Here is a 14,729-nt window from a genome sequence, read left to right as displayed (position 1 = left end):
AGAACAGAGGTGAGAACCTCCGGAGACCACACAGCCCAGAATTCCCACATGGTTCCAAAGAGACAAACAGCCTGTTCAAATGAAGCCCAGGTGAAGAAAGGGTGGGCACAGGAGGTGGCTGGAGGCAGAGATTGGGTCACAAAGAACACCTCATCCCCGACAGAAGCATGGAAACAGGTTTGACTCCTATTTCTTAGGGTTTCAGACCCCCTAGGGATCGTAGAAACTGAGTGAGTACTGGATCTGGAAATTCAGTAAATACATCCCTGGATATGACTTGGAAGGGTACTTCATACCTCATGTACCAAGTCACAGAAAGAGAAGGCAGATCATTCCTAAAGTCACCAAAGTTATGGATCCACAGCTGGGGTATCTTGAGACAATTCTCTGCAGACTGGCCTTGCCCACCTGCCTCCTGGAAACCAGACATGGACCAGCTCTTGCTTCCTGAAAGAGGGAACCAAGAGGAAGGGGGTCTCTAGACAATCTGTCTTGTTCAATTACCCAGGAAACAGTTTGCTTCCATAGCAACCACAGCAGCCATGATGCCAAGTGCCAAGAGTCGAGAGATGAGCCCACTCCACAAAGCCAAAACCCACCCTTCTTCTCTATCCTTGACACAAGAATCAAGTATTTCCTTTTTCCTCCCTCCCTAGTGCTGTGCCCATGCAGAGCTCAGTGACTTCAGGACTGGGAAAACTTTGCCGAGGACAAACTGAAGAGACACAAGTAGGTATTTTTGATCAAACACAACATTGCATGGAAACAGCTCAAGCAGAATACTGCATGAAATTTGAGAGAGCAAAGAGAAATAATTCATTCTTTCTTTTTACACCTAATATGAATACACATTAGAGTGCTTCTTCAGTTGAAATAACAGTTTCTTTTAAAACATGTAATCGCATAAAAGAGTATTGAAAAGGGAAAATAACACTTAACATCAAAAAATTAATTACCACAAAAAGATGAGTAATGAAGGGGTTTTATCCTATTAAGATATTTATTTTGTAAAAATCACTATTCAACTAAGAAATAGAATAGAAGAGGTCTTGGTTTTTTTCCTTACCTCTCTCCCTTCATGAATGTAGGGATTCATAATTTGGAAATTAAGAGGTATAGACAAAAAGAAATTAATGTAGACTTATTTTACATTTCAATGTTTGTGTGTTTAGTTATGAAATAATTCAAATATACAGAAAAAATGAGGCATCCAAATTCCAGTAACACAGACATAGCTACTATTAACACTTGGCCATATTTGCTATAGATCAACCTGTTTCTTCGAAAGACATAAAAACACTTACTAACACAGCTAAAGATATAAAAACATTACTAACACAGCTAAAAGCCTGTTATGTTATGCCACTATGCTCTTTCTAACACAGAAATAACCACTACCCTGAAGCTGATAGTATCCTTTCATCCTTCCTTAACTCCTTCTTTTATTTTACTATATATGTATTTGCCTATTGCAATATACAATGTTATTTAATTTTTTAAAATTGCCAGCATGGTGACACATGCCTGTCATATCCAGCAACTCAGGAGGCTGAGGCAGGAAGATTGCAAGTTTGAGGCCAGCCTCAGCAACTCAGTGAGGACCTGTCTCAAAATTTAAAGAAAAGTAAATAAAAAGGATTAGGGATACAGTTCAGTGGTAAAGCACCCCTGAGATAAATCCCCAGTACCAAAAAAAAAATGTTTTTGTTACACAGATGTTTGTGTTTTGTAACCCAACATTGCTTTGTGATTTATTCATATTTAATCTGTATCATCACTCATCATTTTAACTACTATATAGCTGATGACTTAAACATACCTATTTATGTTGGGACTAATGACACATTAACTAACTCAGGCTGAATCTTACTCCCTGGCGGGTGAGCAAGATCAAGGCTTCAAAGGCGGTTTCAAAAGTTAATGACGATAAATCTCAGACCACCGTCAGGGATTGGTTAGCAGCAGTTCCGGAACGTGATCAACTCGTGCTTGCTATATAGTCCTATGGGACTCTCACCTGCGTGAACCCCGGTGCCTTGCTGACTTTAAGCTGATTGGTTCCCGCCTAGCACCCACCCTACATAAAAACTGTGTGACTTCCTCAATAAACAAGTTCCAGCTGTGACTGGTCTCCCTGACACATCTGATTGTCCTCCGCCTGGAGGGCTGGGTGCGGGTGGTCAGTTGGCCCTACCTTTCCTGATCTGGCCTTGTTGGGGAGTGCTCCCTTCCCTAGTCGCTGGTCGAGAAGAGCAAGGGGGCTAAAGACCCCAACATATTTATTAAACATGCATATTACAATTTATTCATTCAATGTTATACGTATACATTCAAGAGGTTTCCATTTTTCTGCTCTTTCAAAGATATAATGACTATGCCACCAGGTTTCTCCTTGTGAAAAAGTTTCTACCTTTCTATTAATTTTTCACAGGTAATGTCTTTGTACCTTTTAAGATTTTTCTTTTTGTATTTGGTCCTCTATAGCTTCTCCTCCATGTATCTAGATGAGGTTTTACTTGAGTATATGCAGCCTGGAATTCTATAGTTTTCTTCAATATGAGGGTTCATTTTTCATTCATTTTGAAAATTCCTACTCATTTTAATTTTAAAGATTGCATCTTCTCTCTTCTCTCAACTCTTTCTTTCTGGAATTCCTGTTAGATGTATGTTGGACCTTCTAACTCTACTCTCTATGCCTGAATCTCCTTTTCATATTTACCATCTCTTTATCTCTCTTTGCTGTATTCTAGGTAATTTCCTTATAAACCTATTGCCTACTTGTTAACCTTCTCATCAGCTGTGACTGGTCCACTGTTTTTAATGAATTTCCAATGAATTTGTAATATTAATGTCTACAGTTTCCATTTTTAGATTTTTTCAATACTGGGAGTTGAACCTAGGGCTTTATGCATGAAACTAGCACCAAGCTATAGAGCTCAATCTCCAATCCACCTTCCCCTTACACATACTCTCTCTTTTTGAACCTGGAGATTGAACCCAGGGGTGTTCTACTTCTGAGATACACTGCCAGTTTTTCTTAATTTTATTTTGAGATAGGGTTTCAAAGTGGCCTGGGCTGGCCTTGAATTTATAATCCTCCTGCTCTTCCCAAGCAGGCGGATTACAGGAGTGAGCCACTAGACCCTGCTACCATTTCTAGATTTTCTATTTGTTTCTTTGACAGATTAGCCTTGTCCTTTCTACACAGTGATGGATGCTTTCCTTATGGTTTGCTTTTTCCTTTCTTAGTTCCTTTCTTTCATATGTTATTATATTTTCAGCATTCTTGTTCTACAATCTTCTAGAAGTCATCATCCTATTATCTGAAGTTCTTACAGTGCTAATTCATCTGTTCCCTGTGTCTGCTGACTCCTGCTCATGATAGGTATTTACTCACAGGACTTTAGAGTTTCTGTTCGAGCTTATGTCATGAGCCCTGGTGTGCAGAAGCGTTCCCAGTGGAGTGGATTTTTGTTTGCTTCTACAAGTTTCTTGAGATTTCAACAGTCGAAAGTTCTTTTTATAGTAGTTTCTCTGTTTGAAATTTTCACACCATGTGAATATTGTAAATCTGAATTTCAAATGCATGGGCAGGCGGCGATACATTCATTTTTTAAAAGGAGATTTTTAAAAATTCAGAACTCAAGACAAAGACAAACACCCTTATTTCTTTTCTGGGGCCAAAGTGTAGAATTTAAAGTTCTTGTTTCACTCTCAAGAAAAGCCCTCCAATGACAGGCTTTAAATGGAGGTTCTCAATTACTTTAATGGACCCAAGGCTGTCTCCTGCCCTTTTTATACGTAATACTCTGAGGGCGTTGGGCCAATTTCCAACCTAAAATGATTCCCAGGTCTCTAAGTCTTTGACGTACAACCTTTCTGATTTGGCTTTAAGTTCCCTAGTTTCTGATAACTAGAGAATCCCTTCCTACCGGTAAATATTACTTATGTATTAAATTTTTTTATTTTACTGATTCTGTGTTAAATGTTTCTATTTTTGTAGTTTCAGAAGACCTAAATCTGCTTAACTGTCCCCACTGCCAGAACTGGAACTTAAGATTAATTTTTTATATCCAGAGAAAGAGAGAGATTTATGAGACCATTTTTATACATCTAATATCCAGTGTTGAGTCTCATTCACAAACCTAATTCATTGTGTAAAGCATCAAAATTATTTTCAACAGGAATAAAGAGAAATTCCCCCATTCAAGTTTCAGGAGAACTAAATATACAGCAATCTGAACCAAAGCCCATAAAACCTTATAATGATAAGTCATATTTTTGTTATGTAAAAAGATCTTTGAAACCTGGCACACAAACTCTAATTTATCTGTGGGATGGAGAGATGGATGGATAGATGGATGGATGGATGGATAGATAGATAATACATGATATTGTAATAGAGGAGTGGTTTTTTAATACATGCCTTTGCCCCAGACAGACAGATTTCAAGTACAGTGTAGCATGAAAAAAAAATAGGTTCCTAGGCTCTGGGTCCACCAACTCTACTTCAACCAGAGTATTCTTCTTTTATCTCATGTCCATTTGGGACTCTGAGTAAAGCTTCATTGAAGAAAGGATGTCATTCTAGAATAAAGCTAAACTACAATAGAATTCATATATGCAAATTGTATATGAATATACTTATAGTGGAAGATGTGATTAGTTCTCTGTATTCCTAAGTTTGGCATCCATAGTTTCAACCAACTGTGGACAGGAAATAATCAGGTAAAAATATTGTATCTGTATGAAACATAAACAGACCTTTCTTTCTTATCATTGATCTATAAACAATACAATATAAAAATTATGTACACAGCATTTACATCCTTAAGTGATCTAAGAATCATTTAAAGTATACAGGAAGTTGTGTGTAGGTCATATGTAAACACAATACCATCTTACATAAGGGACTTGAGCATCCTCAGATTTTGGTACCCAGGGTATACCAAAGGATACCAAAGGATGGTCATGTTCATGATTATATAAGCATGTACCTTGGTTGTTGGGTAGAAATGATGAAGTCCTGGGGAAATGAACACAGTTCACTGAGTTAAGAAGAAATATAAAACAAGCAGGATGTGAGACATATTTAATGTCATATTATGTCATTTTATATTAATTATAATAAACCTTAAAATTAATTGCATAATAAAAGCCAATTCCCAGGTCATGGATAGTATAGTTCAGTTTTTAATTACCATGCTGGATCTGAGAATACATGTGTACACAAAAACCTCAGGTGATTTTACCAGAACTGGTCCTTGGAGAAGTGTTGAGAATGACTTCTCCTGAACAGGTATTCAAGAGTCTTGCTTAAGGAGTACCTGTCCAAAGGTCAGTGGTACACTATGACACCATATTTTTTGCCTTCTCAATACCTCTAGGTAATAAGAAGAAAACTTAGATTCAATTTTTCTTCTAATTCACCATTTGTATGTTAAAGTAGAAAATTCCCTATTGAGCAGCTATTTTAAGGGAGAAAGAAAGTCCAATGTGCTACAAATTTGTCTACATAGGTCTAAATTTTGGCACAAAATATAGAATTCCTGCCCAAACCCAGATATTTAGGGGTGAATTTAACTCTACATTTTAGTTAATACTCATAATTATAGCAAAATCTGTTTAACGCACCATTATTTATGATGGTAAGACAAGGGCAAATGAATGCACTGTGTTGAAATCAATGGTCAGCCTCTGATCTTTCCCTATAAATAGATGAAAAGGGAGAGAACTATTGGTTGAGACCATTATCCATTTGCATGTTTTGTTGGAGGTGCCAACAGTTAATTATGGCCTTACTGGTGTAACTAAAGTGGTAATTAATCATTCAAGTTATTGTTCCTTCTTAAAATTAGAGAGAGAGAGAGAGAGAGAGAGAGAGAGAGAGAGAGAGAACAAAGTCAGAAGTGTTAAATTTTGCAGGGTTCCTTATGTGAAAGTGGTATTGTATCAATACTCAGAAACAACTTCATTGTCTTAAAGAAGAATCAGGTGTGGGGCTGAGGTTGTGGCTCAGTGGTAGAGTGCTTACCTAGCACACGTGAGGCACTGGGTTCAATTCTCAGCACCATGTAAAAATAAAATAAAGATACTGTGTCCATCTACAACTAAAAATAGTTTTTAAAAAACAGAACCAGGTGTAATTAGTTTAATACACTACAATACCAAAGTTAAGATTCAGATAAATTAAAAGGGATAAAAATTTTTTAAATAAAATAATAGAGAACATATTCATAAATTAAAATTGAAAGAAACTGTTCATTTCCCCGGTCTATACAAATAGTTCTAATGAATTGATATTCATCTGTATAAATAGAAAAGATACAGAAATAGTAAAAATGTTAATTTCATAATTACAGAAATGTAAGTTAAAACCAGCAGAAGGCAAAACCATTTTTCCATTAAATAAGAAAATGTGATAAATGTGACACAATTCAGCTTTGACAGGACATGAAAGAAAATAACATAGATACCTAATTGATGAGGTAGTGAAATGATGTGTTAGATGAGTATTGTAGTACTGTTAAATCTTGAATCATGAAATCACGGAAGTGATCATGCCCTCTATACCAACCTTATACTCTTTGGGGAATGTATACCAAGGGACCTTGAAAGGGAGAAAAACTCCTGCACAAAGATATTTAGCACCACATTACATATTGACTCTAAAACCTGGAAACAGCTCATAGTTCAATGCTCAGGTATTTGGAAAAAGCTATGAAAGTGGTAAATTAACAAGTAGACTATATATGTGTACATGTATATACACACATGTATATGCAGGCACAGGTATATATAGCTATTAGAGAAACCATTGTGAAGAAGTTTGTGAGAATGCAAAAAGAAGTAAATGAGGTAAAAAAGTTAAAATGATGTATGTATACACTGAAAGCCACACTGTAAAATTATTTCTTTATGGAAGTATTTTGAGAGCCTTAAAGGTGGAAACCATTCTTCGGGGCAGAAGTTCTTTAATTCAATTGTGCAAAAGTGATCTAAGGAGTTTGTAGACCTAGGAAGTTTAGAATGGCATTTGGAATATGGGTTCAAGAGCCTGCATTTAAACAAAACTCCCACTAAAATAGGCTGCCTATGGAAAACACTTTGGTAAACATTTCAGTATGCTGGTGTGGGGAATATTTCTAGTTCAATTTTGTGTCCTTATTTTTCCATATGCACAATAAAATATTAAACAGTACATTTTCAAGCATTCAGTAGGCTCATCTTATTAATAATAAATGTGCCCAAAGATATACTTGAGAGGCTTACAAATTTCAAGAATATATTTGCAATTCCCCCCATAATATGAAAATGCCTTAAGCAGAGGACCAAGTCAGTTGAGATGCAGGCCCCTGGGCAGCAAGCTGGGCTCAACCAATAGGAGAGCATTCTGCCCCTACCACCCCTCCATGCAGACCCCACACCAGCAAAATCCAAGTGTCCCAGAACGTTGGTCACCCTACCTAGCCTTTAGTGGCAATTGATATGTGACCACTCCTTTCTCAACACATGGTCTTCCCTTGGATTCCATGACAACACCCCTCCCTGGCTGTCCTCCTACTGTCCTGGTGGCTCTTTCTTGGTTCCCTCAGCTGTTCTTCCCAATCCCTCTCTCAGTTCCTGGTCCTCCTCTCATTTCTACCTGTACTTCCTTCCTTAGTGATCTCATCTCACAGTTTTAAATACCACCTGAATGATGAGAAGTCTCCCACTCCCCTATACATTAGCTTCTTTGTTGCACTACTTATTTAACAACTCAGTCTGATTGTCTAATAAACTCTTCAAACTCAACATATCCAAAAATAAACTGATTTTTACCCCCAATCTCATTCCCCAGCAGACTTTCCCATCTTGATTTATGACAATTTCAGTCTTGCAGTTGCTCAGTCCAAAAACTCTGGTGTCATCTTTTATTCTTCCTTCTCTCTCATGTCCCAGATCTAATCCACAGTTAAATCCTGCTGGTTCTACCTTCAAAATGGATCCAGAACCAGAACCCTTATCTCCAGCTCACTCCTGCCATGCCCATCTGAGCTTTCAAATCTCTCTCTGGATGACTGCAGTAGGCTTCTCACTCACTGCCTCCTGCTTCTAATCTTGCTCCCCTCACAGGCTACGATTGCCATCACAGTTAAAGTGGTCCTTTTAAAACCTAATCAGGCCCAGCATGGTGGCTGCACACCTGTAATCCCAGACACTCGGGAGGCTGAGGAGGAGGATTGCAAGTTTGAGGTCAGCCTCTGCGACTTAGTGAAATCCTGTCTCAAAATACAGAAAAGGGATGAAAGTGTAGTTCAGTGGTAGAATATCCCTGAATGTACAGGATATTGTATGGGATGCTTTCATCTGACTCAGAGGAGAAGCAAAAGCCTTTCAATGGCTAGAAGATATCATGATCTGGCCCCTGCTACCTCTTTGACTATTTCTATTCTCCCTCTCACACGCTCCAATTCAGCCATGCTGGCTCTCAAGTACCCCTCACAATATGCATCATTCTTCTGCTTTCAGCTCTTGAAATCACTGCTTCTGTTTTTTGGAATGACTTTCCAGAAAAGTCATTCGTATGTCCACACGGTATCCCCAACATCTACTACATGCTTGGCTTAAACATCCTTTCAGAATGAGATGGCACCATGTTAGAACTGTACCAAGCCACACTACCTCCAGTAGCCCAGTCCTTACCTACCCTATCACTGACAGTGTGTACTCATTTAGTACATTTATTGTCTGGTTTTTTTGTTTTTGTTTTTGTTTTGTTTTGTTTTGTTTTTTGGTCTTCCCCACACTAGACTGTAAGCTATACAAGGTCAGAAAATTTTCTATTATTGTCATCTGTTTTGCTCATGATACATCATAAGTACTTGAATACTACCTGGCACCTTGTTTCACTGCATACATTTGTTAAATGAAAAAACCACAAGAATCAGGGTTGGGGTTGTGGCTTAGTGGTAAAGTGCTTAAAAACCCCAAGAATCAAAGCCACAAAATGTCAAGGCTCCATTGGAGATAGAAATTTCATGGAATGATGTCACTGTTGATCAAAAAGGTACAACTTTCTGCTAGTTTCTGCCAATTGCAGATAAAATGTAGCTGCTTCTCTTTCTCTCTCTCTCTCTCTCTCTCTCTCTCTCTCTCTCTCTCTCTCTCTTTTTGGCTAGGCAACGTTTGCAACTTGGGGAAATAAGGAGGAAGTTGAACACTTCTGCCTCAAAGTGCAGTCTAAGTAGAAAGAAGGACTTATTTGGATACTTGTGGCAGATAAAACTTTGGGTATCTTTCTTTAAATCAGTGAATGATCCAGAGTCTCATTAGGTAAAAGATGCATCACAAATACAGAGAGACCTAATGAACTATTAATTGATGCAATGTAGAGCTAATAAAAGTATTAATAAATTATCAAAAGGATATAATTATGCATGAAAAATTATGAAAGGTCCCATATTTCATTCCTTTGTCAGCCAGAAAAGTGATGACTTCTATTTATTCACCATCGAAGCAGTCATAGGGTTATTAAGTAAAAATTCCACATAAGATATCCTTACATAGGATGTTTAAAGTACTAAAAAGAAGCCCTACATTAAATCTGAGTCCTGTATCAACGCAGTTGTATAACTTTTGACAACTATTTCCAAACTTCAAATTTCTCATTTGTGAAATGGGACTAATAATTTTCTGTTTGCCTTCAGACTCCCATAGTAAGGGTGAAAGGAGATTAGAATGATAAAATTTTTTTAACAAATAAAAGTAATTATTGTCATTGATTCTCTATTTCCCCCTCTGTTTTCAATCACTCAAAAAAATGAAACAACCATATGACCCAGCTCCTCAGTATTTAGCCTGAAGAATGAAAGTCAGCATACTCTAGCAATACCTCCATACCCATGTTAATAGCAGCACAATTCACAATAGGCAAAATTATGGAACCAGCCTAGGTGTCCTTCGAGGGATGAATGGATATCACATTTTCTTAATCCATACATATGTATATATGTATATATATATATATATATATATATATATATATAATGCAGTTTAATTCAGCCATAAAGATGAATGAAATTATGTCATTTGCAGGAAAATGGATGAAACTTGAGAACATCATGTTAAGCAAAAAAAGTCAAATTCAGAAAGTCAAGGTTGTGTGTTTTCTTTTATATGTGGACACTAGAGAGAAAAAAAGGGAAAAAGCGAGTGGATGGCAAGGGAGGCATATCATGAAAATAGAAGAGAAACCAGTGGAATAAAGGAAGGGGACAGGGGAGAGAAGAGGGGAAAAAAAGGGGAAGTACTAGGAAACAAAATTGGCCTGATTATAATGTTATATTGTGTGAATATGTGAGTACGTAGTAATGAATCCCACTATTATGAATAATTATAATGCACCAATAAAAAGAAAATTTCCTTAAATTAGGTAGCTGAAAAACTATAATACAGTACATCTCTACCTCAGTTTTATATATAAATTACTAGAGCTCTTTAGAAAAAAAAAAAGGCAATGAAACCTACAATGTGTACCTTTTCTATTTGCCTTGATCTTTTTGAGTTAACAACTTTGAGAGTTTACTCACTGCTTTATTATTTCAGAGAGACAGAGTCTCACTCTGTTATGGGCTGGGTGCAAACGCCTGGCCTCAAGCAATCCTCCTGCCTCAGCCTCCCTGTAGCTGGGACTACAGGCACTCACCAATGCTCAAGCTTGATTTTAGCACTTTCCTCACACAGAATCACTTTCCTCCATCTTAGCAAGTAGAGCAGAAATCCAAGTGGAGTTTGAATTTGGGTTTCCAATCGTGACCAGTTTTGACACATTTCCAAAGGATATCATTGCCTGAATAAAGTCCCTTACTAGGTTTAGCTGATCTAGGAAAGGCAGGCAATTTTGCTCCCTAAGTTTCCTACATGAACTACAGGAGTTCATTTTCACATTTAATACTTTTTTTTTTCTTCTTTTTTTTTTCTTTTCTTTTTTTTCACATTTAATACTACAGCATCTCTTTTGATTCTAGTTTGAGATTTCTCACCTCAGCCCTTGTTGGCTGTTTTTGAACTTCTCACCATTTTCCTACATCAGAAACAAATAAGCAAGACACTGGAGAATTTATTACTAACAGGACAATTCAACACTCATCACTGTGGTGGTTATATTTGCAGCTGCTACGAAATACCCAGGAACAAAAATGCATTTACTATATTTCAGGTCAACGTTAACTTTAAGAAGAAGAAAAGAAAAGAAAAAAAAGGGGGAAAAAAAAAAAAACACCAACAGTCTACCAAGATACATAGTGGAGGACAGTACTGACCATAGCAGCTACCGGTTAATTTTTAATAAAAGAAAATAATGCTTAAAATTCTCATCACGTGTATATATTGTGATATGATTTAAAAAAAGAAATTCTGATTAAAATATGATTAAAAAAAGAAATTGTAGCAAAAGCTACTTGCTTACCTGACTGATGTCGCTCATCCAGGCAGCTTTCTCCTGGCGTGAAGGTGCTAACAAGACCACAGTGAAAGAGGCAGCATCAGGAGGTTCTACCACTATCTTAAAATCCAGGTGTCCAAACATGTGCCCAGAACCTTTGGCTTCAACATGTGGAAATCAAACAATTATGATTACAAAATATGAGCAATAGTTGTTTTTATACAGTTCAATTAATATGATCCATGTGCATTCAAATCCCAAAGCTCATTTTAGCCAGAAAATTGCTTCACAGACATGGGGCCTTAGTATGCTAATATGCAGATGAGGAAGTTGAGGACAGCAGGTTACTGGAGACTAGGATCCCAGTCTCCTTATTTCATGTTTAGTTTCATAATGTGTAGAAATCCAACACTTTAATTCAACTCATCTTTCTTCTCTGCCTGAAGAGTCACTATCATGAGACAATTTAAATAGAATGTCAATTCTGAAAGATGGTTTAAAAACTAAAGGACGAATGATCTCGCTGATAAGCGGATGAGGACATATAATGGGGGGTGGGAGGGGTTAGTGTTAGGGTTAGGGTTAGGTTTAGGGTTAGGGATAAGGAGGGTGGTAAGAATGGAGGAAGGAAGGACTGTATAGAGGGAAAAGAGGGGTGGGAGGGGTGGGGGGAAGGGGAAAAAATAACAGAATGAATCAAACAGCATTACCCTATGTAAATTTATGATTACACAAATGGTATGCCTTGACTCCATGTACAAATTGAGAAACAACATGTATCCCATTTGTTTACAATAAAAAAAAAAAGGGCTGGGGATGTAGCTCAGGGATTAAGCACCCCTGGGTTCAATTCCCAGTATGAAAAAAAAAAAATATATATATATATATATATATATGTATATATATGTACATGCTCATATATACACATATATATAGTAAATATGCAAACACATGCAAGTGTATATTGCAAAGGAGCATGTATTGTCTATATAAGAAAATAAAATACATAAAAATAAACTTTTAAGTTACAATTGAAAAAAAAAAAAAGCTCACAGATTAAATGATTCAACAGGTAAATGATTTTAGGGGGTTTATCCTCAGCATCTCCTGTGCTTTCCTAGGCAGTTCCTTTTAACCATAGAAGATTTAAAAACATAGCACTTTTTTTTATCTTAACATAATTTTAAATAATAGATTCAACTTACAGTCATCATCACTTGCATCAGGCTCTTCAATCAACGTACATTCTATGAGAGAGAGGACCCCACCTGTCTGGAAACAAATCAATTTGTCCTTAAGAGGCTGAAGATCTTGCAAAGGCTGGAAATCTCTGAGTTGTAAAACTTACTTTCAAGTTGCCACAGAAGAAAGTATCACAAACAATGTTTCATTGGAGTCCAAAATTAAACTTAGAAATGTCAAATGAATAGAACTCATTTTAGTCTGTCTCCCCTCCATTCCACTCTTGCTATCAGTATTTATAAAATTTAGTGATTTCATCCATGGGAGACCAGATAGCACTATAGGGACTTCAGAGAGTAACTACTGCTCAGAATGGGCTGAACTCACCACACATCATCATAGTGTTGAATAATATTTTTAAACAATAATATCAGAAAGTATAAATAGACAAACTTTTCCTATAAAGGCTCAGATAGCAAATATTTTAGGCTTTGCAAGCCATATCATTCCTATCACAGCTACTTAAATCTACCATGTTAGCATGAAAGCAGTCATAGATGATAAGTAAGCAAACAAGTGTGGTTGTGTTCCAATAAAACTGTTCACAAAAACAGGCAGCAAGTTGCAGGTCATAGTTTGCTGACTCTTGGCCCATAGGAAGATAAAATAGAGGTCAGTAAATATTACATGAGTACTCTGTAGTGATTTGAAGACATTTTTGTAGCTCAGCAGTCACTAATAATTTTGTCCAGGTTTTTATTTTTCTTACTTCTTTATGATAATGCATACTAAAATAAATTTCTATTACTTTGAATTCAAATGTCAACAAAGTAAGTGTCAGAGTTGTGAACTGTACTTCCCTCTGTATGTTGTCATGACAATCTGTTTTATGATAATAGCAGGCATGGGAAAGTCACACTAGAGTTAACCTCAACACCTCTGAAGTGCTAGGAACATAAATGGAATATTCACAGAAAGCCCATACCTTAAGCAGATGCAGTTTTCCTCCTGAACTTCTTGTACAAATTAAAAAGTGTTTTGTAAATAAGAAGCACTGTCTCTCTCCTTCCTTTTTCAAAGACAGTGAACCCAGGCGAACTTTACTAAGTTTCCCCCGCTCAACGGAAGGTACTTGTATAAGAGAACCTGGTGATTACAAAAGTGAAGAATACACAGCAATTAAAATTCTGTCAGGTGAGGACCATGCTCTTGGCAATAAACACAAGGGCCTGTTTCCCAAGATACCAAGGATATATTTAATGCACCATCAGAACAATTAAGTCTCCTACACACTGAGAAGAAGAAATAATGCATTGTATCTTATGGGTTTAACTGCTTCTGATACTTTTGTGAAACACTCAAAACTTGATTCTTCATTTATAAACTGGAACATACATTTGAAAGAAGGTCAAATTGAATTCAAAGAACAAGGCACTTCTGCTCTCTCTCCTTGGTGATCTGATCCCAGTCAATTTATTCTTACTAAGAGCATACAAATTATACAATCACAGGTGGTAATAAAATAGTATGATAGAAATTGTTCTTTCTGAGTTACTGAAAGTAAAGAGCATATTATGTAGTTTACCTTGTATTTTAAAAACAGAAAGCATACATATTGTAAAAATGCATAAATTAGATATTTCAGTGCAATTTAGTAAAGGACTGTTTTAAAGGGCAGATATTTCAAGCTGCATTTAAATTATGTGTGATAAAAATTCTTTGTGGAATCTAAATAGAAAATAAACCACATAAAAATCTCCACCCAGGGCACTCCTGTGAGCACAGCTCTCTTCCACTCAATGTGAGAAGCTGTGCATGGACTTTATGTAATACTGAGATTACCTCTGATTATGTCTAGATTACACTCTAAAAACAACCTCCCTCACTCTAAATATATTCCAGTCCAAATTAAATATTAAATCAAAAAAGCCAAGCAAGTTTCTTGCAAACAACTTGGTTCTGATTTCTGAAATCCCCTGAGCTGGTTGTATTATTCTATTGTTTAATTCACCACCCACCCCAAATGCAGCACTACATAGGCTCATATCAGCCTCATAAGAATAATAAAATGCATATTCAACTCTCATATATTAACAGTGAGGAGATTGCGAGCAACCTTGTT

At 36.7% G+C, this 14,729-nt stretch overlaps 1 protein-coding gene across 2 annotated transcripts in view; it reads right to left on the bottom strand.

The window, feature by feature from the left end:
• The window catches only part of Rasgrf2 (Ras protein specific guanine nucleotide releasing factor 2), a 237,870-nt gene that overhangs the window by 115,411 nt on the left and 107,730 nt on the right, over positions 1–14,729 (bottom strand). For both annotated transcript variants that reach the window (XM_047556829.1, XM_047556830.1), the window contains exons 10-12: positions 13,593–13,753; positions 12,631–12,697; positions 11,450–11,586 (exon numbers count right to left, since the gene is read on the bottom strand). In XM_047556829.1, the coding sequence (XP_047412785.1) occupies positions 11,450–11,586; positions 12,631–12,697; positions 13,593–13,753 (365 nt within the window). The remainder of the gene's footprint in view (positions 1–11,449; positions 11,587–12,630; positions 12,698–13,592; positions 13,754–14,729) is intronic.

The sequence above is a fragment of the Sciurus carolinensis genome, chromosome 6 (genome assembly GCF_902686445.1).
Source record: "Sciurus carolinensis chromosome 6, mSciCar1.2, whole genome shotgun sequence".
In the NCBI taxonomy this organism is placed as follows: domain Eukaryota; kingdom Metazoa; phylum Chordata; class Mammalia; order Rodentia; family Sciuridae; genus Sciurus; species Sciurus carolinensis.
This window is presented reverse-complemented; position numbering and strand designations above follow the sequence as displayed.